General features: G+C 40.5%; 1 protein-coding gene across 14 annotated transcripts in view; it reads left to right on the top strand.

Moving 5' to 3' along the window:
• The window catches only part of ATP2B2 (ATPase plasma membrane Ca2+ transporting 2), a 385606-nt gene that overhangs the window by 347914 nt on the left and 10071 nt on the right, over nucleotides 1-27621 (top strand). For 9 of the 14 annotated variants that reach the window (XM_039558677.1, XM_039558674.1, XM_039558680.1 and 6 more), the window contains 6 exons: nucleotides 984-1090; nucleotides 1736-1927; nucleotides 9459-9672; nucleotides 11894-12105; nucleotides 13564-13671; nucleotides 17308-17490. In XM_039558677.1, the coding sequence (XP_039414611.1) occupies nucleotides 984-1090; nucleotides 1736-1927; nucleotides 9459-9672; nucleotides 11894-12105; nucleotides 13564-13671; nucleotides 17308-17490 (1016 nt within the window). Of the gene's footprint in view, nucleotides 1-983; nucleotides 1091-1735; nucleotides 1928-9458; nucleotides 9673-11893; nucleotides 12106-13563; nucleotides 13672-17307; nucleotides 17491-23573; nucleotides 23746-27621 lie in introns of all 14 variants that reach the window. The other 5 variants (XM_039558681.1, XM_039558678.1, XM_039558682.1 and 2 more) reach the window with 2 other exon arrangements.

The following is a 27621-nucleotide window of genomic DNA, read 5'->3' as shown; positions in this document are numbered from 1 at the left end:
TCATACTGGGTAGGTTTGGATAATTGTTTTTGCAGGTTATGACTTTGTGCAAAATGTGTTAGCAAAAGGAATTCTGTCGTTTTGCTCCCGTAAGTTATCAATATGGAAAGGTGTTCTTGTATCCTACACAACAATCCTGTGTTCTGGACTCATGCTCAAATGGGCCCTGACATGGAAACAGAAACATGAGTGGTGAAGGATCTGCATCCTATTAAAAACCTGGGCTGCTTCTGTAGCCTCAGAAAAATTCTTCATTCTTTTCCTGGCTTTCCCTATCTGCATAAGTGGAAATTAATTCCATGCAGCCTTGTTGTGTGAAACTTGATTTACCACATGAGAAGTGCTTTTGGTTTTTTCCTCTCAAATGATCTCAAAATGAAAGTAGAAATTATTTTATTATAGCTATTTATTAAAATGCTTGGTTCCAGAATTTAAAGAATTCTTTTATATCTCCTTAATCATTGTTTGGCAGAGTTGAACATGGCTGCTCCACCTAAACAAAATTCATCAATGACTTTTGTTATCTTGGGTTAAGAAAGACTCTTAGTAAAGCTGATATTACAGCTGGGTCCCAGTTTAAGAGAGCCCTAAGCATGACCTTAAGTTTTTGGCAAATCCTTTCCACTATGTTTGATCTGTGCTGGGCTGTGACACAAAACTTTAAATAGCGGGAATCTGCCAAAAGAACATCATGAGCTGCTCTCATTCCCTTTGAAGCCTGTGCAGGTTTTGTTGATGTGTTGATGATGCAGGATCAGAACTTTCCATGTAAATTCTCATGGTGATATTTAGTAGTGGATGGTGGTGATGCTGCAGCTTTCATCATTATTTTCCTTAAAGACCTGCCTTTTTAATCTCTGTAAAACTGTGTGGTGTTATCCAATCTATTTCATACAGACTCTGCTTTTTTACAGGGATGTTTTATCTTGCTAATTATTGCCCATAAATGTCTGTAAACCCACCCATGTATACATTTTTTGCAGGTATTATTGACAGCACACAGGTGGAACAGAGGCAGGTGGTAGCTGTGACTGGGGATGGAACCAACGATGGACCAGCACTTAAAAAAGCTGATGTTGGCTTTGCAATGGTATAATCTTGATGTTTGTGCCATTATGAATTTGCTGTGAGGAGTTTTCCATTCATTAAGTGTGAAGTTGCTTAGTTATTGCTTGTCAGTGAAGGAATATATTGGAGGGAGTGAGTTATGTTGCATCAGAATCCTTTAATTCACTTGGATTCACTGGCATGGCTTGTTTTGATACTTTTTCAGGATTTTGCCTAATTAATTATTGGCTTTATGCAGAATCCTGGGCACATACAGAAAAATGAACTTTTTCTTCACAACACTGGAGCTCTCTTTTGCTGTGGTAAAATCCCCCACTAGTTACAAAGGTGTCTTTCATGTGTACTCTGACCATGTATTAAAGACACATAATTCTCATTTTTGTTGCCAATTCTGTTCACGTATATCAATAAAACGTCATCAATGACAAAAGCAACTCACATGATCAGCAACCTTTAAGCTGACAACTTAAAACACTCCGAGCCATCACCACATGAATTCCTCTGCTCTCTGTAAATTCCATTTCTGCAGCCTAATTCACTTCAAAACCAGGCCAAATTAGCCAAATTCCATAAAAAGCAGAATATGCTCAGCAGCCACTGTGGGCTTTGAGTATGAAGATTTATGCTGTCTAGCAGGGAATCTCATTCCCAATCCCTTTCCCCAAAGGGCATCGCTGGCACGGACGTGGCCAAGGAGGCCTCGGACATCATCCTGACGGACGACAACTTCAGCAGCATCGTCAAGGCCGTCATGTGGGGCCGCAACGTCTACGACAGCATCTCCAAGTTCCTGCAGTTCCAGCTCACCGTCAACATCGTGGCCGTCATCGTGGCCTTCACCGGTGCCTGCATCACCCAGGTGAGCAATTCCTGCTGGGATCCTGCCAGGATCCACCGGGATCTGCCAGGATCCGGTCACTCCTGCTGGATGGAGCTTTGCGTTTGATTCCTGCTCGGCACAGGGCAACTTTTGGAAATTCTCCTGAGCATTCCAAGGTTCAGGCTGCTGAGGGTTAACGAGCTGCTGGCGTCAGGCTGGATGAATCCAGCTCTTTCCCAAAGGAACTTGCTTCTAGGAGCTGCTCATTTTTGCCTCCGTCAGTGTTGCCATCCCTGAGCCTGTGATGGTCAGACAGAAAACACCGTGGGTGGGGAGAAGGAGCAGGTTACATGAATTTGCCTTTTATTCTTAGAATATACTCACTAATAAATATATATTTTTAGTAATCCCAATCTTTTTGACTGATAAAATGATTTTGTTGCTTTCAGGCAGTTCTTTTTAATTCCAGATGCAGATCACAAACCAATTAAATGACACATAGAGTTGGACTTAGATCTCTCTTTTTTCCACTCCATTAATCCCTCACTGCAATCCTGGTGCATGTGCAACATGTCCAGGTCATTTGCAAGAAGCATGCCTCAAAGCAAACCATGTTTTTTTCTCAAATCATAACTTTTTGGGCAATAAAATTATTTTTTTTCCCCTAGAGAGTAAACAGGATATATGTAGTACAGCATAAAGTTTTTGTCTTTAATAAGAAAATAACAAAAAGTGTTTTTTAGTGCTGTCACTCCCTAAAATAATGTATATTTTAGATGTTGCAGACAGGTGCTGTCACAAAATGCCTCCCTGGATTGGGATGCACTGTGGGAAAGCTGATGCTTCCCTCATGGTGCATCATCCAGATGCCCATACCTGTTTCAGCAGGTACATTTCAGCCCAGGCACACCTGAGCAAAGCAATGAATAAGTCATTAGCTCTGCTCCAGGCTAAACTTACATTGGAATCATGGAATTGATCCTTGCAACCAGAAACCCAGGTACCTTAACAAACCCACGAGGTCAGACTTCTCCTACGACCTGGCTGACATTCCGAGGCCTCGGAGGTCCCTTGTTGTCACTGCTGAGCCTGTGCTGAGGGATGAAATCTGTGGTGTTGCAGCAAAGTTGGATAAATTTACCTTTGGAAATGTTTTCAAGCATGTTGAGAAAATGTCCAGCTGTGAAGTGATTGTTGCTGGTAACACAAGAACAAGGACTAAAACTCCAGGAGGTTTTTACAAGTGGTACAGAAGCACCCAGAGCAAGGTGCTGACAGCAGGGTGGTGGCAGCACCATCGCTGCAGCTGAGGCCAGTGCTTCCTTTAAGACCCTGTTTTACTGACATTTTGTCACTGATATCAACTTTTATTTAAGGTGAAATCTTCTGGTCAATGCCCAGAATTTCTTCAGTTGTTCTGTGAAAGCACGAAGGGAAACTCATTCTATTTGTTAACCAAAGAATTTTCCATTCCTGAAGAGGTTAAACAGTGCTGGATCAGTGCAAGGACTATTTTAAATCAAGTCTAAGTGCATGTGAAGTGCATAACCAGTGCAAATATGTTTCCTTTTTTAATTCTGAAGCTTTTTTTCATCCTTTGAATCATTCCTTTGGATTCTAGGATTTGGATCAGGCCCAGTGCATTTCTCTTGCCCCAGAGGTCTGTGAGACCATCCCTGGGCCTGCTGTCCCTGCTCACAGGTTTTAGTGGACACCTCCTGGAACTCCTGTGTTGCTTTGCAAGCAGATTCTTGTGCAATTCCTGAATTTGGCAGTAAAGATACAAACCCAAACGAGAAGCGTGGAAGGAGCCGAAGTGGAAATGGAAGCAGAAAGGCAGCAGTTCTGTCCTTTTGCCACTGTTTACACCCAGCCTGACTGTGGCTAATCTCGAGCTGCTCCCGGTTCTGTCTCATTCAAGAAGGATTTTGCCTCACAAATGTACATTATTATGTTAGGCTTTGACTCCAGCCAGCCAAAGGACATTCTGTTTGGCTCAAAAGCTTTGCTAAAAATTGCACTTGGGAACATGCTGTACCCTCTGGTTGCTATGAAAATAGCTCCAGCACAAAATGCAGGACTCTACCAAAAAAAAATTTGCCCGCAACAGGCTAGGTGCACACATGTACGTCCACATCTGCAGAACTGTGCACAGGCCTGACTGAAAGATTTTGACTAAAATGTTTTAGTCCTTACCAAACAAACAGAGCTAAAGTCTACAGTTCCTAAAAGGCAGCACAAAATGAACACGAAGAAAGTCCACACTGGACTGAATTTTCCTTTGATTTGGGTGGTCGGTTTGGCTTTCTCTGACACACACAATATAATTTCAATCCATCATTAATATTAATATTCAGGGTGTCCTTTTGATGACATTTTGATATAGAATGAGAAAAATTGTAGGTAATAACATTTCTTCTGTTCTTCCTCATGCCACCTCTCAAATAATCTGTTCTGCAGTTTGGAACCAGCTTGAAACACTGGGATGCTTCAGGATGAAGCTGCCTTTACACTCATCTACTCTTTCTGATTTATGCTTAAAGGAAGTACAAAGATAAAAAAATCTTTGCTTGGACTAATCTTTTTTAACACTTGGCTTGTGCTTTGCAACTTAATGGGCTTAACTTTATTCAGCCTTGATCCTGCAATTGCTCTGGTGTACATGTAAATAGGAGGCTGTGGTCATCTTCCCGCAGGACTTTAAGTGAAACCACAGCAATTCTGTATAAAAATTAATTAATGACTGTGTGAGAACTGATGGGAGTGAAGCCAGCCCACCAAGGGGCACCCAGAGAATGCATTGCCCACACAGGAGATGATTTGTTTGTTCCAGAGCACCTTAGGAGGGTTGTGGAGAGGCTTAAGAGAAACATTAGGCAGAACCTGGGACCATTAGTGGTCATTTTAACAGTCTGCTGCTTTTTTCCTCAAATAGATTAATAAAGTGGGGGTCCTTGCCAATTCCACTTCAGGGAACTGCTGTCTAGTTTAATTCTGTTCATTTTAAGCAAACATCATTTCATTTTTTATCTGCTTCAAGATAGATGCTGCTTCAAGAAGGTGCCGCTGTTAGAGGGTATCTACCACATCTACTAATTCTGTTTTGTCCTGGTCTTCTTATGTGTACAAAGTGTCTGTGACCCCCTGCACTGCTCCAGTGTCAGATAAAGCTTATAGAGGACAAGCAGGGGGCTGTCAAAGAAGTTATTATGCACAGGACCAATGCAAATGGTTGTTTCTCTTGTCTCCCCTGGCTCCCAGCACGAAGTCGTGTTAAGGTGACAGCAATCATATTCTAAGCAGCATAAGAATTACAGATCCAGTGTCACCTGCTGACAAGCTTAGTGCAGCTGCTGCCAGAGCTGCCCCTCCGAGGGATCTCACTTACATGGGGCCCTGTTTCAGTTTACAGCAGCTCAATCTATAAGCCACAAGATCTGAATTTTCAGAGAATAATGAACTTCTGTGTTGTGAGTCTGTAATTATGTAAGGCTCTCTGAGATCTGGGTCATCCAGGAAAACAGAGCTTGAAGAAGTCTCTGGTGAGAAGTTGACTCAGGAGCCCTCAGTCCGGGGTGCAGGGGTGTTTTAGCTCTGTGGCTGTGTGCACAGACCCCAGAGGAGTTCACACCTTTGCTTACTCCCAGAGAGGTCTGTGTGGCTCAGTGCAGCTGAGCTGGGCTCATTCACCTTATTTTTAATTAATCCAATCCAGTTCCCTCTTGCTGCCTTCCCTGAGGTGCCCAGTGCACACTTTTAGTGTGATCAGGGTGTGGTGGTCTTGACCAGTTCCTGTGGAATTGTCCTTCCTCTTCTGCAGCCACTGCCTCCGCTGAAACCCATCTTTTGTTTTTCCAGTGAATTTAGGAGTTAGAAACTTTCATATTCTGACTTCATTCTCTGAATAACAGTTTTGCAGAGCCCCTGATTGATTCAGTGAGGGTGGTTCTTTGGAGCTCTGCCTACGATTCCTGTGAGTTTTGTGCCTGCAGTGAGTCACTGCTCCACATCTCTGGGTGCCCTATGGAGCTCTGTATGGGCTCATCCTTCTTCCTGTCCCCAGCAAACCCACAGCACCCAGAAGATATCAGCTCATTATGTTTGGAGCTGTTCAAAGTGATCTGGGTGTGGACGAAAGGAAGATTTTAAAATGCAGCTCAGTCAAACGGAAACAGTTTTTTGCTGGAGCCAAAAAGCAAGCGGGTTTCTCTCCGTGCCGGATTCAGTCTGTGGCTCCAAGCGTTGAGGCAATTGTAACTCTTCAGAAAGGTTCCACTGAAGAAAGGGAGCACAAAGGCTGTGTTTTAACATTTTACATTCAAATTATTATTCTTGCACTTTGAGAGAGACTTAATGTTTTAGCAGACATTAGGAACTGAAAACAGTGACTCCATAGGACACGATATTTGGAAAATTAAATGTTAATTAAAAGGCACTGTAGCAATGAGCTGCTGCATGAATCACTGATTGTTTTTACATGTCTTGTTCAAAAAAATGAGGATGATCTATACTTACATGTATAAGGCAGTAATTTATGTGGTTATAATGTTTTACTGCAGAACTGTACTTGGCAAATTCCAAAATAATAGCACTGGCAAACTTGAAAAAGCTGTAATATAAAATCAAAGTCCGTACTGTTTAGCTTTATTTTGGCAAGGCTTAGAGGCATGGAAATGGAATTGAGGATGCCACTTCCATAGAATTAGCAGACAGTGTGATCTAGCAGCACAGTGAGGGCTGCCATTTTTTTTGCATTAATGTGTAGAAAGGTAAACTCCCAGAAACGCTCGTTTTTGTGAATCCCTGCATGTGTTCTGTGGCAAACGGGAATAAAGAGGTAAGGGTGGAAATACCTTTTTGTTCCCTTGCAGCTTGTCATCTAAATCAAAAGTAACAAGCTCTAAAATTTGTGAGGCTCTGCATGTCACAAAAGATTTGTAGTTTATTTCCAGCTGTTGGCGATTTGTACTTTTAAGTGTTTCCAAGATGAAGTGTAACATCACTTGATTTAAGGGACATTTTCCTTTTACCTCTAGGCCAAGGCTAACCTATTCCAAGGTCAAGTGGAAAAGAATTTGATGAATAAGTGGTGATTTTGGGTGGTTCACATCCCCAAAGTTTTCAGAGAGGGAATTAAGAATTATTGGCTGGTCAGTTAGTGGCTAAAACACAGTGAAAAGAAGGTTGATTTGCATCCCACTTGCACAAGTGACTCAAATCCGCAGTGGAAGCCTAAGCTCCTTAGCTGATATGTGTTTTCCTCAGTTTCCACCAACTAATCAGAAATCAGATAGAGTTGCAGTGGAAATTTCATTCCACTGCCTGCCCAGACTAATGTGTATTTAATGTTTTGGCTTCAGCCTCGAACGAGCTCTCACACTTGACTGAGCAGTGTAGCACTGCCAATAATAGATAATTATTAGGGGCACCACAGCCACCCAAGGTGATTGGCAGTGTGAAATGGTGAGAACATGCTGTTGCCAAAACTGATGGCTGCCAATTACAGTTGTGTGATTTAGAGACTGAAATAATCTGCCTTCCCCTTCTGCTGGGAATATGGCAGGCCCTGATAGACCCCTGAATCTCTGACTCTGTCTGTGAAATGCAACAGGGAAATTCGGTTTTATTGATGGAGAATTCAGTGCGTGAAGTGGAAATTGAATTGTTGTAACAGATCAAAGCACAGAATGTTTCTCAAACTTATTAATGGGACAGGCAAAAAAACATGACAAGGAAAATTCTTCAGCAGAAAAGATGTTTTCCTTTTTCCCTGTGTCCCACAGAGGGTCTGTGAGCCCCAGCCACGAACTGCTTTTACTGCAGGTACTCTCTTTGTTGGAGCCATTAATATTAATAAAAATAAGTGAGTCTCGATTTAGGATGAAGTTTGTCCCGATCACTTTTAGTTTTTTGACCACCTCTAGGGACAAAGACATTTCCTGTTTCTGCAGCTGCATTTCAAATGAGTGAGCTGAGCTCTCCAGATAAGCCCTGTTAATGCAACCCATAACCAAGAGGTCAAGAATCTATTAATGCTAATTGTCCTCCCGGCCATGAGGAACCCAACCTGTCAGAAACAGGAGGTTGCTTTTCTCCATCCCTTTGAATAAGCCAAAAGTTGTTTTTTTGTTTTTGTTTTTAATAATAAATGAAATGCATCAAAATCTGTGTAAATGTGTTAAGAATGTGTTTTTAAGGGGAAATATTATTTTATCTCAGGGGAAAGTTGGAATCTAAACCAGATGCACAAGAGATCAAAGCACTTACCCTTGTTTTCTGTAAGTCCTTGGGATACTGAATGCACGTTGGCCCTTGTTCTTTTATGGCATTTCATTAAAAATGAACATTTAACCCTTTGAAGAAAAGAGCAGAGCTCTCAGGGAGTTTTGTTGGCTTTGCTTTGGTTCGTATCCTGTCCTCTACAATTTTTTCCTTCACTGCTGCAGCACCATGGTAATGAAGTACATAAAAATAGTGCTCCCTCTTCCAGCTCTCACACTGCAGAGTAACTCAGTTTCATGGTGAGGTTTGTCATGTTGATGCCTTATTACTTTGGTGATTCCTTTTTCCCTCATAAAAATGGTCTGTTTGGAACAGGAAGCGGACCTTGCTAGTGCTGCCTGTTTTACTCAGAGTCTAAAGGCACAGGAGGTTGTTACAAAAAAAAAATCCCTGTTTGTTTTTCCTCCCCTGGCTCCTCGAAGCATCTCTCTCCCCTTACAGCTGCCCCCATGAGTTACACACCAAAACTTTGTAAGAGTTGTCCAGAGTTCTCCTGAGATCTGTGTTAGTTTGCTTTATTTAGTTAATTTTGAGGGTTTTAAACATGACCTAAAGTCCTCTGTATTATAACCACAGACTTTATGGGATTGTATGAGGAAAGAGCTCCTTCTAGTGACTGGAGAGCTGCTTCAGAAACTGCAGCCTGCATCAAATACCAGTATTTGGGGTTTTTCATTCCATTTCCATAGTTCCAAATCTGCTTTCCTTTTACTAGTAAAATAATAGATTGTGTTGCTTTTGCACATTTGATATAGTTTAATAAATTTCAGAGTACTTTTAAATCAAAAGATCAGATTCTTTTTTTATTATGTCACTACTGTTAAAGGTCTTATTTGAGTATAATGTGTCAAGATGTCTCTGTAATTGTTCCATAAATCTTTAATAACTTCAAGCTGTCTCTGAAGAAAAAAAAAAAAAAAGATAGGTAGGTTTTAGTGAAAAGGAAATGTTACTTTTTAAATTGTTCTAATAGAACTTTTCTTCCAAGAAAGAAATTTGGATTATTTGGTTATCTAAATTCAGCTGAAAATTCAAGCATGAAGGCAACGGAGAGCGTTGCAGTAGGTGTTATAAAGAGTTACTGTTAAGCTTTATGTGAGTTTGGTGGTTGCAAATGGCCCTGATTTAAATGACTGCAGGCAATCATTTCTCCTCGCTCACATCCTTGTGCTCCTGGTCCTGCAGAACGAGTGGAAGGAGGCTCCCAGTAGCTCAACCCCACGGGAGAAACAAACCCCCAGCGAGGCTTTTCCAGGGAAATACAAAACTCCCCCATTTCCCCCCACAGGACTCCCCTCTGAAAGCTGTGCAGATGTTGTGGGTCAACCTGATCATGGACACGTTTGCCTCGCTGGCGCTGGCCACGGAGCCGCCGACCGAGGCGCTGCTGCTGCGCAAGCCCTACGGCCGCAACAAGCCCCTCATCTCCCGCACCATGATGAAGAACATCCTGGGCCACGCCGTCTACCAGCTCACCCTCATCTTCACCCTGCTCTTTGTCGGTGAGAAGCTCGGCCAGACTCGGTGCTCAGCTCACAAGCAGCTGGGTTGTGCAGCCCAAGTGTCGAAAATGCGCTTTAAATGTAACAAATTAATGCACGTTTGTTGTGTGCCTTCGTTATCCAGCTGGTTAATGGGATGGGAAACACAGCAGGTGTCGTGTTGTTGTCACCTGCCATATATTGTTACCTTGGGAATGGCCCCATCGAGCTTTTTTCCCCTCACAAAACACAGGTTTGAGCTTTGGCAAAAGTTTATATCGAAACACAGCACAGAAGGTTATGTTGTAATGGGAGTATCCACCCTGATGCTTCTATGCTGAAATTTCATTGTAGACCTGTCATCGTGAGCAGGGATGTAAAAACAAATTTAAAAAACCCCACAAAACAAACCACAATAAAAATCAAGATCCATTTTGCCAAGAGCTGGAGAGAAGAGAGCTAAGTGTTGTCCACAGTCCAGAAATAATGCTGATCTAAAGTAGTATGGAAAGCAAGTAATCAGTATTAAGTGATACAAATAACACTCTGCTTTGACATTTAATTTCGGGAATGGATATTAAAAGGGGGCAAAAAGTCTAATTTATTGGATTACTGGATTCTTCTTCAGGCCTTGCTGGCAACGGATGCTTTTTATAGGTTATATTTTGGAGAGGGGAGGGAAGGAGAAGAAATGTTTCTTGCTGCAGGGAATAGTAGGAGCTAATAATAGATTCTGTTGCTCCACAATAATGTGGAGCATCAGAGGACTGATGATTTTTTCTGTTGGGCATTATCTTCTTGTCACTTTGTAGTCGCTGTTAAATCGCACGTGTTGTCTTTCAGATTTTTTTTCCTGCATATCCAGACTTTGAGATAAGCTGCAAATGTAAATTTATGATTTTCAGGAGGTTTTTGAGCTCCACTGTGAAAGTCTTGTCCATTTTATGGCAATCTGGCAGCTTATTTGGGATGCTCAGAGGAGGTGATAGTCTGTTCACAGAGGAGTTAAACCAAAAGAATTGCCAGGTTTCTGAGGAGAGGTGGTCTCTAAAACTGTTAGATTTACAGGGAATTTTGAGAATGTCTGCGTTAGGAAATTGGAATTTCAGATTCTCTAAAATCGGTGAAGAAAGTCTTGGTAATTCACGTGATAAGACTCTTGGAACAAGAATTTCTGTGAACTTCATGGGGAGGTTATAAGGACTTCTTGATGAGTTTTATGGTTTAAGATACTTTATAATGAGCCAGATGAAAAGTAAACCAGGCTTTTTCCCCTATTCTGCTTACTCCTGTGTGTCTCTGGAAAACTCCTGTATACTTTGAAGGACACAGCCCAGGCAATCCTCTGATAAACCTTGGAAACAGTCTTTTCCTTTCTGAGGTCCACGAGGCTCAGCTTTGCAGTAACATGATATTCTAAACTCAGCGCTCCTATAGTTAAATTTCAAATTATTGAGAATTATTTCTATTTTGATATTTTGATCAAATAATACTTCCTTTCTTTTGTAGTAGGTTTCTGCAGAGACCAGTCCATCAAGTTTTTATCTTCTTTTTTTTTTTTTTTTTTAGAAATAGACTGTACTTGAGCATACAGTAAATGTGTTTGAGACATCAGGCACATCAGAAATCCACAATTCACTGTCTGCTCCTGTTAGGCTGTGGTATATATATATAAAAAAATCTTAACCTTACCTTTTCAAAACTCACCACATTTTTAGTTACTTGCCATGGGTTGTATCTTGCTTTTTTATTGGTCAGATCTATGAGTGAAAGCCAAATTATCAAAACAAACAGCAGTGCCTGCTGCTGATCAACCCCAAATCTATTTAAAACCACGAGTATCTGTGGTTTTTATCACTGATACCCTTCAATGCTTGGCAGAAATTACTGGGTTGGTAAATGGGTAAAACCTGCTGAAGAGGGGTGGCTTCTAACCACTGGAGATAATTGCAAACCCACTGGGAATGACCTTAAGGGTTTGTTCCACCTGAAAGAATTGAGTGCTTAGAATAATTCCTATGGAGTAGATAAGACTGGCAACCTTGTGGGGGCATAGAGTTGTTAGACAGGAGTCAGCATTCAAAAAGCTTCTTGCTCAGAAATTTGAGAGGTGTTTTGCTCAGTGGTGCAAGAAATGTTTTCACCTAGAAAGGTGGAAAAGCAGAGTAGGCTAAGGAAAACGGGGAATAGAAATTGGTTTGATTCGTTCTAGTGGGAACTTCTATTTTTGTCTTACACCTAGGTGAGAAAATGTTTAAGATTGACAGTGGGAGGAACGCCCCGCTTCACTCTCCTCCTTCTGAGCACTACACCATCATCTTCAACACCTTTGTCATGATGCAGCTCTTCAACGAGATCAACGCCCGCAAAATCCACGGCGAGAGGAACGTCTTTGATGGCATCTTCAGAAATCCCATTTTTTGCACTATTGTCCTGGGGACATTCGCTATTCAGGTAGTGCTTTGGGCAAGAAGTAGTAACTACCCACCAGAAATCTACCTGAAGTTGTTTGGGCTTTTTTTTTGCTGTGTGTTTTCTTTTTCTTTAATTTTAAATCTAGGTGCTGCAGGAGGCCCATTTAATGGTAAACCACCTGGTTGCATGTATTTTCTCAACCAATGCAAGCATTAATAATGGAAAATGTTATGTAGCTGTACTAATACAACATCAATTTTGATCCTTATGAATGGCTTAATTCTTAATTTAATCTTAGCATGTACAATAATAGCAGCCATCATTGATATTGTAGTTGGTTTTTAAAGAAGAAATTATTTAAAGTATATCAACAAAGCATTTTACAATTATTTATTACTCCATGAAAAGACAAATCTACCTTCAGACAGCTGATGCTGAACTGTTCTTCTGTTCAATGCCACTGCCCAATGCTGCTCAGTATTCCCAGCAATAATGCTCCTGGATTGTGATACCTCATGTTCCTCTCCTGAGTTTGCTGTGCCAGTCACAAGTGGACATGATCACTAATACACATTTTTGCCAATTTTTTTTTCTGTAAGAATTCCTCCTTCTGCTCCTGCATCCGTCCTGTACCTGATATTATTTGATATTATCATTTATAAATCTGTTTCTATCTTGACATCATTGCTCAGCTCTGCAGTGGCAGCTCAGTATTGGGAGCTTTCTCCTGGCAGCAGCAAGGAGGAGGAAAGAGCAATTTGGACCTGGGCTGCAGTGGCTTGAAAAGGGAAACTCCTCAATAAACTGAATATTGGAGGAAGTGCAGCAGTGATAGGAGCACAACTTCACAGTGATGGTCTTTGACAAATAATTCAAAGTCATGGGTTTAAAACTTGGACAATTTAAATCTCTGGCTTGTGATTTCAGGTTTTGCAGCAGCAATATTAAAAAGAAATATCAATAATATTTCCTTTTCAGTCAGCAAAACCTTCTCAGCCTAACGACCTCCTCAGACTCTGTGTGGTGTTATCCTGCTGAAGGTGTGGGGTTTTCCCACCCCGTTTCTCCAGCAGGACCAGACTTTTGTGGACCATCTGTCTCTCTATGATGGCACATCTATAAATACACAATAAAATGTTTATCAGAGGGAAAAGTCCCTCTTGCAATGGGCATTCCAAAATAAACCACATCACGGTCAATAAATCCCCAGCTGAGAATTCTCAGGAGCTGGGAGAGCACGTGGGGACTGTCCTGTTCTCTTTCTTCCTGACCATTCATACCTGAGCATTGTTAAATATGAGGCTGAGGAAGTTTATTCTGAACTGTTGTGGCTTTTTTTGACCTTTAATTGGGGATGCAGAAGTTTGTGGAGTTTGGTGGGGTTTTTTGGGGACCAAAATTCTGCAGCTTCTTTCATTTGGTTGTTTGGTTGTTTTTGTTTTGTTGCCTTTTCCTCCTGAAAAATTGACCCCTTTTCCTCTGTGCTTCTCTTTGTAGATAGTAATTGTCCAGTTTGGAGGAAAACCCTTCAGCTGTTCTCCCCTGCAGCTTGACCAGTGGATGTGGTGTGTATTTATTGGATTAGGAGAACTGGTGTGGGGTCAGGTAAGCATTCAGGAACCTGCACATCATAAGGTGTGACATTGTTGATATTCCTGTTATTTCCTTGCTCTCTCTCAGTGTCAAGTGCAGCCCTCACTGAAAGCCAGGGTGCTCTCTGAGAGCTTCGAGGAGAGATATATTAGTAAGGATAATTTATCCCTCTGTTCCTTTGGGGATTTTTGTTAATTTTCACACCTTTCCTTTCTAGCAGGGTGTGCTGTCACCAGGGCCATCTTCAGTTAGGCTTTTTGGTGAGAGATGTTTGAGCCACAACTTAAATCTTTTAGTCACAAAAAAAAAAAAAAAGGAAACAAAGGCAATTCTGTTCCTTCCCTGGAAGAGAATTCCTTCCATAGGATGTGGCAAAGTTTTGGAGCTGAAATGAAGTTCCAATTCTAGGTCAACCAACTCATAGGAAAAGTTCCAGCATGTTTAAAATATTCCTGCAGTGATTCTCCATCCACCTAATTCTGTGTGTGAACAATGGAAGTGGAAGTGCAAAAAAAAAAAGAGATTATTTTGCTTTTAATAGCTGTAGAAAAGTGCAGTTAAATTAGTGTGTCCTTTTAAATTTCTGCTATATCCTCTGTCATCATTGGCTAATATATAATTGTATATGGATGAAGAAATAAATGTCAATGAGATGATATTAAATAAATTGGGATCCATTCTCTGGAAGTAATATACAGGCACAATCACTATTGTTAACATCCTACATTGTTCTGTTATGTGCAAACATGGATTACAAAGTTAATAATAATAATATTAACATTTTTTCACCTCTGAATACATTAATGGGGTATTTAAGTTGTTGCCACCTGGTGCAGTAAAGAAAAAAGTGAAGTTACATTTTGTTCTCTCAGATGTAAATAGATTTGTAGATCCAGAGTTTGCCTCTATGAAGAGTCAAGAAATGGCCAGCTGCAGTTGGAAGCTGCTGCGGTTCTGCTGGAAGTGCAGGGAATAAATGCTTGCTTTCAAATCTGATTATTTGTTCTCCCCTGGAAAAAAAAAATTCACTTTTTGGACAGTTTGGCCTCATTTTTCCTTAGAAATGCTCAGACTCAGAACAGGTTTTAATGCATATCTGGCTGAAACCCACCACTGTTAGAGGGTTCTACTATAATTATTACCTGAGGTTGGGATTTGACTTAAGGCCTTGCTGGAGGAAGATCTAAAATCAGTTTGATAATCTCAGAAAGGAAGGATTTTAAAGATTTTTTTCCAACTGTTTGGAAAATACCATCTTTTGGAGAAGAGGGAAGTAAAGCAGGGAGAGGGAGAAGAATCCAATCTGCTTCATTCAGCTGTGAAGAATTTCCCACGGCCTTTGATCAATTTTTTGGCTTCTAAATTTTGTTATCCATGGCTATTACATAATCACTGAGAACTAATACTAATATCAGCATTTTTTTTATAATTTAGTTGCCCCAGGCTTATTGTGAGACCCTAGACATTAAATTAAAACTGGTATTGGAACACCGCCACAATTTTATCACTGAAAAGAAAGCAAATATAGAGGGGGGGAAAAAAAAATCCATCTTGTGGTCAGTATGTAGTGACCAGAAAAGAACAACAGAAGCTAAAACCAAATAATTATGTCCATATTCCCATGATTTGCAGTCTGTGGCAAGGCCTTTCTTCATGGAGCTCTTCAGTGAGAGAGAATTCCTTTCCTTTATGATGCTTCTCTTCCTTCTCAGCCTTTTCTCTGCTGCTGTGACTCATTCAAATTCACCACAAAACAAATTTGTTCTTCTTATTTTTAATCTACCTCCTGAACCCACTGTTCTTGTGAGCCACTGAAAGCAATCAAGATTTCCAAGTTCCAGTGTCAAAGCAGGCACTTCTAAAAGGAATTTAAGGAGCAGTTTCTAGGAAGTCAATTTGAGATGCTTTGAGGGACAGGTTTCTAACAGCTCCCATCCCTTCTGACAACCAAGGCTTTCTAAAGTATTTCATGTCCCATTCCCAGAATTACGGATCACTTTTTAAAGCTGTGTTCATTTTTCTGGGAATAATATTTAGTTCTTTAATCTGCTTCCAGTCTGTTGAGTCTGTGCCCTGACCAGTGTGGGTGCTGGCAGATACAGAAAATGAATGAATAATGAAAAAAGCCATGTAAACACCTTAAGGAAAGAATCAGAGCAGAGTCTTATCAGCTTGGCTGAGGTGGTGCAGGAGAGGAATGTTCTATCACATAGAATCCTGATCCAATACACTTATTTTTATGAATATTGGCTTAAAAATCCTTTATCACCATCAATTTCATCAGATCCCACAGTCTCCAGCAGTTTCTCTCTGTAGAGTGCTGGCATTGTAGTTTTGAAAGCTGGGAGGCTGAAGAACTTTCAGTAAGTATTGAATTGATGAGATTTACCCTTTCATTTTCTCTGCTGTTCTGTCTTTACTCATGTCACACCAATTCATTCCTTTTCCAGGTTTGCATCTTATTTTTCAACCCCCTTTTAAAAAGGCTTTATAGTAGTGTAGAAACTGGGTTTGGTTTGGCTATTTATTTTTTTTTTCTAATCTGTCTTTGAAAACATTATAATAAAAGTGGCCTTGTGGGTCATGAAGCTCAAGGAGACCCTCAGCAAACTCAAAAGTTTGCTTTCACCCTGAAAATATTTGGAACCTTTCCACGTGTCTTCACTGCATCCATTCCAGTTTTCCAAAGCTCTCCTCACCAATTTCCCTCAGCTGTCTTGGTTCTCTCTTCATTTTTCACACATCTGGGCTTCACAGTTGTGGTTGCTCACTGCTGAAACGAAGACAAAAAAGAAAATTGCAGCAGTTTTTTGCTAAGTGGGTCTAATAGTTGACTTTGTAGGTGGTTTACTTTAAGCATTCAGTGTATTCCAGGTAATGTTTAAATTGCCCAATCTGCTCCTGGTTTTATTCAAGGAATCAGAACAAAGAGAAAATGACTGCCCAGGAGGGTAACACTGAAATCCATTGAAAACAATTGTCCAGCTGCAGTATCTGCAATGTTGGAAGATTGTTCTCCTGTATTAGTTACTGCCAAGGACCGTGTTGGTGGGCAAACAGAATAAGAGGGGTTAAGTTAATCAGAATTTATTGGTGATAAGGACACAGAGTTAGAGTCCCATGAGAAGTCCAACAGCCAGATCCAGACCTTTCAGAAAACTCAGTTTTGAGAAATGCCAGGAAAGAATCCTGACTTGCTGGAACAAGGGGAAGCTGAAGCCGTGAACCAAGGGAGTGCAAGATTTATGAGATGCAATGAATTTTCAGCTCCCATTACCATAATTCATTACAAATACCCAAACTCTAATTGCAGAGCTATCAGTCTTGTTAAGTTTTCTTTCCGTAATTACATTAAAATATTTCAATCTTGTTTTATTTTCTGTTTGTTTTATTGGTAACAATTTTCCCAGCCTTGATCTTGCTCCACACTGTGGTTTAGTGGTGCAAATCATGCTGATTGTTCACATAGTAAACGAAATATTTTGGGACTAAAATGGAGTTGTCCAAGTGCAAAGTGCTGTTAGGAACAGGCTTAGCTCAGCTTTTCTAGATCTTACTAAATTATGATTGCTCTTTTGTAATTAGCAGATTGTTATACTGTTGCTCTTGAATGAGGCTTATGTTTTCAGTACTTTTTTGTAATTTTAGGTCATTGCAACCATCCCAACAAGTAGGCTAAAGTTTTTAAAGGAGGCAGGGAGGCTCACTGAGAAGGAGGAGGTCCCTGAGGAAGAGCTCAATGAAGATGTTGAAGAAATTGATCATGCAGAGAGAGAACTCCGACGTGGACAAATCCTCTGGTTCCGAGGGCTCAACAGAATCCAAACCCAGGTATGCTAAAAATAAATGCCCATAAGGTCTAAAACCACCCAAAGAAACGTTTAATGTGGGATCGATGCAAGATAACGTTAACAGGAAGCCACGGAGTATTTGTGTGTTTGGAGGATGGCACTGGTTGATTGTTTCCAAAGGAAAACCATGAAAAACAAAATAGAGGATCTGAGCAAAGGGGTTGTGTGCAGCAGAAGGGATAAACTGCAAAGATATAAAATGATAAAATGCAAACCCAGGAATCTGTGATTTGAGAATACCCTGACTGGATGTTCTTTCTCTCCTTGAGTGATGATAGCTCATAAAATTGTGCTGCTTGGCCAGCATCAGCTCGCAGAATGTTCTGAAAGCTTTCTAAAACATATTGTTTGATTTGCTCAAAAAAATATATTGTTGCTGCCATTGCTGCACTAACAGAATAATTGAAATTGGGGAGTCTGAAGTATGAGGAACAATTTGATTAAAAAATTTAATCTGTTCAGTTCTGGCACTGCCACACATCAATCACGATTAAGAGGGATTGGTTTTCTTTCCTATTAGGTAATGAAAGATGTGGTTCTGGAATTTAGTAGGAAGGGCCTAAGCAGGCAAATATTGAGGTGTAAGAGTTGGCTACTAGGAACGATTCCTTAGAAATATCTCTGCCCAAATTCTGCTAAACACAAAAATCCACGGCATTTTTTATTATACCAGATCTTTGCACTGAACAATGGTGCCAAATATAGTGCAGGTTAAGGAGCTGTAAAATTTGTGCTGGAGTGCTGAAGAAAATCATGTGAAGTCTTTTGCCTTTTCCATTGCAGTGAAGTGTTTCATTGCACTCAGGTGTGCTCTGCTTGATCTTTCTAAGATCGAGTATTTCTGCCAGCTTGCAGCAGAGAACAGATACCACCACATCAGATGTGCATGTTTTACATGAGCCTGACAAGAAAAAGAGGTGAATAATTAAGAAAAAGATCTTTTTGTCTTGAAAGAATCTTCTAAAGAACATTTTTGTCTCAGAAGATTTGGGGGTTTTGCCTTCATCCAAGATAAATAGCACATTCTGCTTTTTCACTTCTACAAATTGATAGTTTTTTTGGGGGGGTGGGAGGGAGATGCACCCAGGAATTTAGAAGAAAATGATGGCAAGAAGTCAAATTAGGGCAGTGAAATCTCTTGGCTGCATCTGCAGAGCATGAAATAAAGAGGGTGGAAGCTGCTGGTAGAGATTAAGAGTTGGGGAATTCCCAGGGTTCTGTGGTAAGTGGTTAAATACGGATCTTCAGCTTTGAGGTTGTGTGTCTTGACTCCATTGAGTCAGGAGCACTCATCACTAGAGAAAATTCAAATTCAAATTTCAATTGGGACAGGCAGGTGCCCAGGTAACGGTGATCTTCAGGGAAAGATGACCTCTAAATGTGCATTCTTTTCTCCCTGGTGGCTGTAGGAGGAGTGTTGCCTGTTGGCATTTCTGTCAGGATGTCTTTCTGGTTGGGGTGAGTGTAAATATCTTCAAGCAAAACAAAGCAAATTACATCCTTTCAGTTCTCTTTCTAGTCTGAGAGGTAGCTTTTAGTTCTGCATCTCTTTGTCCACTTAATTCACAGAGAAATGATTCTTTTGCACTACTTAAACCCAAATGAACATTAATTATCTCTCTAACATTAATTATCTAACATCCATCTCAGTTTCCTTTCTGCTCTTAGCTGTAGAAGCACCTCTGGTAGGATGTCTCCCTCCTCTCTGCCAAGAGGCCTCTGTGATTTTTCTTCTCATTTTATTTACTCAGTGACTTTGATTTTTTTGCATCCATTTCACATCTGTGCAATGACAATGAAAGAAAGAAAAGAAAATGGGCCAGCAGATTCCAAAGCAGTGCCTAGGTGTGCAGCGGAGAGTGATGGACTTAGGTCAGATTTGATCCCTGAGCTGTGTGTGGGGCCCTTCCAGGTGGATTAATTCCCTCGTACTGCATTTCTCAGGAGGCCAGCAAAAGAAGAGCTGCTGGAAGAAGATTGCGATGTCTGTAGCATCCCTGGGAGGATTTGCAGGAGTCCTCTGCACTCCTGGAGAGGCGGAAGAATAAGGCAGAGCATCCCCTCATTTTATATCTCTCTGAGGATGGCAGACTAGGAATAAACACTGGGCTCAGGATCAGGTTGATCATTCAATCCTACCAAGACCAGTTTTCACACTTGTTGCTGTAATTTGGATGATTTGCCCTTATTTTCTCTTCAGTCACTATGGACAGATGGCCACAGCTTTCACTTCTGAAATAAAGAACCTGCAAGAGGCTGGGTGTTGTTTGCAGGTGACCAACACATCTCCCTTGCAGTGCTCTCATTTAAGCCCATCCAAACTGACAAAACTTGGCACTGCTAAAGAGATTTTTCTTCCACATCCCCTCTCAAACAGAGGGTTCAACCCAAGACACCAGAGAAGGGATTTTCACTGGGATTTTTCTGTTTCTGTGAAGACTTGCATAAATTTACTTGAAAGGCGTATGAAAAATGCACATAACTAAGCCAGACACTGGCTATCAACTTCTGATTTGTTCTTTTTGGCCTCCTGTTGTTAATTTAGATATTTTCTTGTCTTATAAACATGCAGTAGGGAATCTCTGGATGGATGTGTGTTCTCCTTCTCTGAATGGAAGAGTTCCCTCACTGGAAGCCTGTCTCAGATGACCACTGAGGTGTGAAGCTTCACAAACGGCTCATTTTAGTTATTCAGGTTTGAGGAGGATCTAAAAGAGGTCTGAAATTGCATAAAGACAGGACTTTGCAAAAGTTTTCTGCAGTTTTTTCCAGTCTTTGTTGCATTTCTCACAAAGTTTTCATTCTGAAGGCAGACAAGACTGATCACACCCTCTTGGTGGGTCTAACAGCCTTTGGGAAGTTCACCAAGTTCACCTCCAGGCCAAACTGCATCAGCTGAGTGAAAACCAGGAGAAAAAAATGCATCTCAACTCTTGTAATTGTCCATTGAAAGTTTCTCTAGTTCCCTCACATTTGAGAATGGAAACATTCTGAAGTGAGGAGATTCAAAAACTTCTCAAGTTTCTCAGAATTTTACACCCCCAGTCTGATTCTTTCCTCTGCTGCTTCATTCATCCTGAAATTCAGTTTGTTTTATCTGCATCAGGTGGGAAACAACTGCCTGGAATGTTCTGAGAATAAAAGGAAAAGCTGAAAAGAATACAGGTGACATGGCAATTGCTACTTAAAGATTATTCCTCTTCAGATGCTAAAAACCACCCAGCGGTGCTGTATTGCGTTTTTCACCCTTAATTTTTCATGTAGAAAACATAAAAACTTTTCTTTTCAACCAATTCAAACCTGCCAGCAGTGAAAGTCACTCCTGGCAACAGTTTCTGATGTTGGATGAAAAGCCAGAATTTCGTTTTATGGTTTCCATGTAGCTTTTAATATAGAAAACATCGTGGTAGCCTTGTGTAAGTGGAATGGAAACAGTTCTATTTCGTGCAGAAAGGTGGCTTTTTTTAAGGTTTTTTTTTAAATTTTAAATTAATATCCTGCTTGGAGATTAGGGGAATGAGTCCTGGGTCCTACTCATGTTAATGAAAAAAGAAATCATTCTGAAAATCTGTTTTGTGTTAAAAATCAGGAAAAAAAATCTGCTCTGCCAGGACTATTCTGCTACTATTAGATTTTAAATGTTTTTTAGTTGCTAATCACTGATATTTTTACAGGCTGTGCACACCTTAAAAAATGGGATCTTCTACAGGATAGAACACAGGGAAAAATGAGAAGGGTGTGAAAAATTTCAACGTTATGGATAAGCTTCAAATGTAGGACAGTATTTTTTCTCTACCTGAAGGTCCATAATCAAAACACCACTGCATCCTATATTGTGTTGGAAATTTTTTAAACTCAAGAATTTTTGTTTCCTTTCTCCTCTTTAGCAGCTTGAATTGTTCTAAATAAATGCTTTCCCTTGTCATTAAAAGGTTACATCTTAATTCAAAGTGCACTATTTATTTCCATGAACTCTTTTCTTCTTTGTTATTTTCTGCTTGGAGAAGACAAACTTTTGGGCCAAGTTCTTCTCTTCTTTCTTGGCTTCAGGCAGAGCACAGTCCTGTATGTTCAGCTTTTACGATTCTGGGGAGGTTGTCATCCTCCCCCCATGAATTACATCCATGAAGAGCTGGAGTTCCTTTCTTCAGGAGAAAAGCAAATTACATGGCTGTAATTCTTGTTCTCTGAAGAAACCATTAAATACAGATCTTCCCTCATCTTTTCACTCTTGTACCAGAGGCTTTCAGTTTGTTAGGAAGGCATTTGCACATCTAGAAATACCCTTTGGCTCAGGGTTTATCAGCACATTTCATGCCCTCAGTGGGAGTCTCAGAAGTCTTTTTTGAATGGTCTCTTTTGAAGAGTGCTCTGTCACCTGGGTTTGACCCCGAGAACCCAAGATCTGTATTTAATTCTACTTTTGTAGAGCGTTTCAGGTGAGTATTGAATTTGCCACATGAGCCATGGTTTGAGCCATGTGGTTTTTCCATGAACCTTAGCTAACACCCCCCTCGTGCCCTACCCCATGTGCCAATCACCTCACATTGCCTGATTTACTGTGAGATTTGCACTGGACATGTAAGTCTGCTGCCAAAAACAAAGCTCTGCAGTTGTGGGGTCTGCTGAACACTGTCCAGCCCTGGGTGTGCACAGTGAAATGGTACCAGGGCTCAGACAGAACAAATCAGTTGGGCTTTGTGTAGGAAAATTCACGGTGCCAGTTTCACAGCAGTAACATGGGATCCCTTTTCCAGCTGGCTGTGGTTGATTATTCCCATAAAAACACACAGGAAAAGAAACAATGATGGCCAAAGATAAGATTAAGAGATGGGAAACATCCATATTAATGAAGATGCAGCCCTACAAACTGGTTTATTCCTAAGACTGACCACAGCAGAAAATCATAAATTCCTTTTAGTTCTTCCCTCTTGGAAAATGTAGGAGGGTTTGCACCGAGATTTGTGCTGTTTAAATGGATAAAAATACCACCAATTTCCCTTTTTCTAGGCTGGTTATCTCCAGAAATGTGGGCTGCATGATCTGGTAACAGTGGGTTACTTCAAACAAGTAGTTGGTCGAATTCCTCCCATGGGAATTCCTGCCGCTTTGTCTGTTGTGGTTGCACTGATGCAACAGAGAGGACATTTTGGGCTGTAGGGATTTGTGGGATTTACTCCTGCCAATCCCTGGCTTTCCCTCTGTACCCAGAGCCTGCTTTTTAGGAGTTTACACTGGTGCCAAAGGATGCCTTGAAATACTCAGCTTTGTTTTTAACTCATCCTCTGTGGTGAGGACTAAAAGTGCTCAGGATGGATCTGTCAAACAGGCATATGAGAACAAGTAGAAAATTGTCATGTTATTTGCTGCAATAGTCAATCCAGTTCCACATCATTTTCTGGGTGATTTTAAGTGCTTTGTATAAAGATACAATTTTAATCTCTTTAAACCTCTGGTTATAAACCCCCAACATTCTTTACAACTATGCTAAATTTATGCAAAGTTTCATTACAGAAAAAGTCAGCTAAAATATTGGAAGAGTTATTTTATCAAACTTGTGTACTGGAAACCCTGGGTTTATAGACAAAATGGAGTCATATTTTGAGTATTAAAGTTTTTCTGTTTTGATTGAGTGTCATCCCCATCCCCCTCCCCCAAATTCCAACTGAGTAACTGACTTTTTTCTCCCCCTGGAGAGAAATAACAGTGTGACTTTAATCTAAGTAGGAAAAAAAGAGTGGAGATTAGTGATATCAAACATTCCAGATGTTTCTATTTACTCCTAAATAAAATGGTTTAAACTTTAAAAGACTGTTATTTCAAATCTTCTACTTGTTTAAAGTGCTGCAGCTCCACTGCCTCGTCCGGAGCTGCCTCATTTTATCCAGACAGAAAATTTGAATCGTTTCTAAAAACATTGAAAAGGGACCCTTAAAAATATTGATTCCACCTGAAGTAGAAACGTGTGCACGGTTGATTTGTTGTTTTTCATGATTATTCCTGTCAGTTATGCAACTGTATCCATACTTTAAGCAACTTGTCTCGTTCTTTCCTCCGTTACAGATCGAAGTAGTCAATACTTTCAAGAGTGGCACTTCCTTTCAGGGGGCTCTCAGGAGACAGTCCTCCGTCACAAGCCAGACCCAGGATGTAACCAATATTTCTAGCCCTAGTCACGTATCGTTATCCAATGCTCTTTCCTCTCCTACCAGCACCTCTGCTGCTGCGGCTGGGCGTGAGTGTGAATTCTTACTGCACCCGACCCTCAGAGATGCCAACTTAGCCAGAGTCGCTTGAGACTCAGCTCCTCTGCCCCTCCCCAGTCTCTGCTCTGACTTTAATTAGCTCAAAACCTGGGACGTGATTACTTTGTGTACAGTAGATACTCCCCAGGAGTTGCTCTCTCTTTCTCTTTGCTAACTCACGGTGAGGACAGGAATTTTGGTCATTTTTTACCTATTGTGAGGAGATTTCAATTTTATTTGAGGGTTCTGTCAGGTTTTCTCAGTGTCATTGATGTATTTTCTACTGCTTATAAAAGATAGATTTTAAATGATTTTAGGGCTTTTCAGATATCAGATCATTCCACCAGGAATCCTCAGTAACATGTCCAGGAAAGACACGGAAAGGAAGGAACAAGAAAATAGGGAATGTAGTTTATGATGCCAGGCTAAGGGGTTAAACTTTACATGAAAGGTGAAAGACTTATTTAGATTTATTCTCTGCACCTTATTTAGGTTTATTCTCTCTGTCTTATTTAGGTGTAGATTTATATCTCTGAGTTCACTGGCAGGTAAGCATTGAAGCAGGAGGGACCTAGACAAATCAAAGGACAATGTTGAAACAGCAAAATTGGTGTGGTAACAAATTTCTTAGAAGAAGCAGATTTCTGAATCCTAAAATCCTGACACAGCTTGGTTTTAGATGCAAAATATCTTCTGGAGAGGTACTGAAGGGAATGAAACATCTTTGAGGCAGCTGATAAGGAAGGGCTGCTTCAGTAACAGAAAAATTCCAGTTTCTCAGTAAGACTTTGGTTCTAGATTTTTATTTATCCAGGACTGTGAGTGGCTATTTTGTATTAGAGCATTAAAAGAATATTTAAATGTAGAGAACTCCGTTTACAAGCTTGTCACACGCTGCAGAAGATAACGGGGCATATTCCTTATACAAGTTTTAGAGAGAAGTTGGCCAGACAGAGAAGAAACTGCTCTTTTCTCTCTGGCCAACACAGAGAGGGAAGGCAGACAGAGATAAGGCCAACAAGAGAAAGGCATAAAATTCCAGAACTCCTGCAGGAAAAAGGAAGCTTGACCTTTCAAGTTTGAGTGCAAACCCCCTCAGTATTTGCACACCAAGCACTCAGACATGACTTTTATAGCAGCAATTAAATCTTATCGAACAATCACAAAATAGTCTCAGAAGTATTTGTCCATCAGACAGATCTCTGAAGGGGTTTTTTTTGCTTTTTTTCATGTCTGGTTGATTGGTTGGTTGGTTTTTAAAGGTGTTTTTCATGCAAGCAGCAGGCAACCAGCCACCTGAAAGTCTGTCGGATTTAAAGGAGAAACATCATTTTTGCTAAAGCTATTTCAGTTCCAACTTTGGCAATTGCTCCTTGGAGATTTTCCTACTTTTATCTTGGGAAGTTTGGCCTGAGAACTTTCACCTGAACTATTCCATGGCAGCAGCAGGATTGGGAGAAGCAAAGTCATGAAGCTGTGCCAGGTTCCTGAGCCCAGGTTCACTCGCTTCCACACGTGAGGGCACAAACCACCAAAATTCCAAAGCTGCCTTTCACCCAGGGAATGACTTCCCAGGGTAAACTTTCTCCATTTGAGCAGGAAACTGGGAGCAGCTCGTGGTGCTGTGGGAAATGTTTCCCTGACATGCTGTAGCCAGCACTCTGGGAGGAAAGATCTAATAGAATTTAAATAGACAATTTATCTTCCCTCTCCACTCTCCACTGCAGCAAAGCAACAAGAATTGGATGTTCTTGTGTCTTGACAAGGGCCTCGCTCCTTTATGGGCTGCAGTTAATTAATAGGAGAAAGCAGAATCTGCTCCAGCCTTTGTCACCTTTCATTTGGAGAAATAAAACAGCTCTCCAGAGCTCCTCTGGTTATAGCCACGTTTATTCAGGGCAATAAAAGCCAGATGATTGATTTGTTAAACTGCCCAGAGATAGGGATCTCCATGGCAGAGGCCAATTGGACACTGGGATTTTAAAGTGGTTTTTCTGGACTGCTGGTGTTTTATTACCACAGCAGAATGCCTGTTGGTATTAAATCGGAACTATAACACTTAGGGAAAGTTTTGATTTATTCATACAAAGATGCAAACTTATGAATGGCAGTGAAAAAACACCAACAAATAAAAGCCCCACGGTTTTTAATTTTAAATGGGGTATTTGTAGTGGGTTGTTCATCTTCCAGAACCTGGAAAACCTTTCCTAATCCAAATTTCATAGAAATGGGGTATGTTTTTATGAATTGGCATTTTTGAGGAAATCCCAGTTGCAAAGTGCTCACCTAGGTCTGCTTTTAACTCTGTGCTTAAACTGTGTGTGGTCACACAGGACTGGCTGCTTTCCTCTGAGCTGCTCAGAGTGGCTCAACCCCCAAATCATTCCCCTCTTCCCATGGGGTGGAGGGAATAACGGGATAATTGTACTTCTGATTTTGAAGGCTTTCCCATTCTTCAGGATTTTAAAAAATATATGTAAATATATTTTGGGGAGCGTCAAGGGAGAGTATAGGAAGGAAAACAAGGTCTAGTTCTCGAAAATGGCTGAGCCAGTTGCAACAATTGGGGTATTTCAGGTGTCATTTTGGGTGCCTAAAATGGAGAGGGTCTGATGTCAATAAATACTTAGCAAAAAATTAGAGGAATCACATGATGCTCTCTTGATAAGATGTCAGTCGAATTTAACAGAGCATTTATGAAGTTCTTTACTAATTATATTTCTTTTTAATAGAAAGTTAATTGTGACTCCTCAGGAATCTGTGAGATTTCTTCTGCAGGCTTATAGTAACATTTTGGAATTTTTTTTTTTTTAAATGGAATTTTTTTCTAGTATTTTTGGGCAAATTAATGTTTGACTCAAAGCTTAGTGCCTGCTTAAAGAGAAATCTTCCTGTGAAATCCACTCCTGCAGTGGTTTGTGAAACAGATTAGCAAGTTATTACATGTAGTTAGCAGCCATTCACAAATTTGGCCCATTCAGAGTTGTGGAATCCTTTAATTAAGGGAATATTTAATACAATACAAAAGTTTCCCTAGTTAGCCGTCAAGGTGTTTTTGCCAATCACAAACTACAAACTCCTGGATGTCACCATTAACTGATAACAGTGGGGTCCATCCATGAATCCCTCGTCTCTTTTGAAAGGTGTTGAAGCTTTAAATAAACAGAGCAAGAATTCCTGCAAATTAAAACTTGGCATTTTCTATATGCTGAAAAAATCAAGAAATTCATTTAAATGCCCACTAAATATGCACACCTGTTTAATATGCAAATATTTAAACTACAGAAAATGAAAATATGGGGAAGTTAAGGCTCTCTGTGGATGTAGTCTTAGTTTTTGTTGAGTGCATGAGCACTCAGATTTACACACAAACTTCTATCACTTGAAAGCTCTTACACAGCAGACTTAGGGGTGGGTTCAGGTACAGCCTTTGGTGGATGTGTATTTTATATGCATTTTTTTCTGTGTTTTATTTTGGGGGAAAAAAACCCAGAACCTTGGGGCAGTGGAGCATCTTTTTTCCTTTTTGGAGCTCAGAATTAGTAACCCCAAAAATTATCTTGTGCTTAAAATTATGTGATTAATGCTTTATGGCTAGATTTTTTAATTAGACTGAGGGTGAGACTATCTAACTGTACACAAAGTAAACAAGTCTTTATCCCACTCTGTTTGTACCTGGTTTGTGTTAGCAATAGGTAACCCATGCAAAAGAGCACCGATTCAGATTTTCCAAGAAAGACACACATTTAATATTCCTTTGTGCTTGCTCTTCCCCTCATTCTCATATGGAGCTCCTACTCTTCCCAACTGGAAGCAGTCAGGAACTGCAGGTCTCTTAAAAAACCCCCCTCACTTCTTTCAGAAAA

The sequence above is a fragment of the Corvus cornix genome, chromosome 12, assembly GCF_000738735.6.
Source record: "Corvus cornix cornix isolate S_Up_H32 chromosome 12, ASM73873v5, whole genome shotgun sequence".
NCBI classification, from domain to species: domain Eukaryota; kingdom Metazoa; phylum Chordata; class Aves; order Passeriformes; family Corvidae; genus Corvus; species Corvus cornix.
This window is presented reverse-complemented; position numbering and strand designations above follow the sequence as displayed.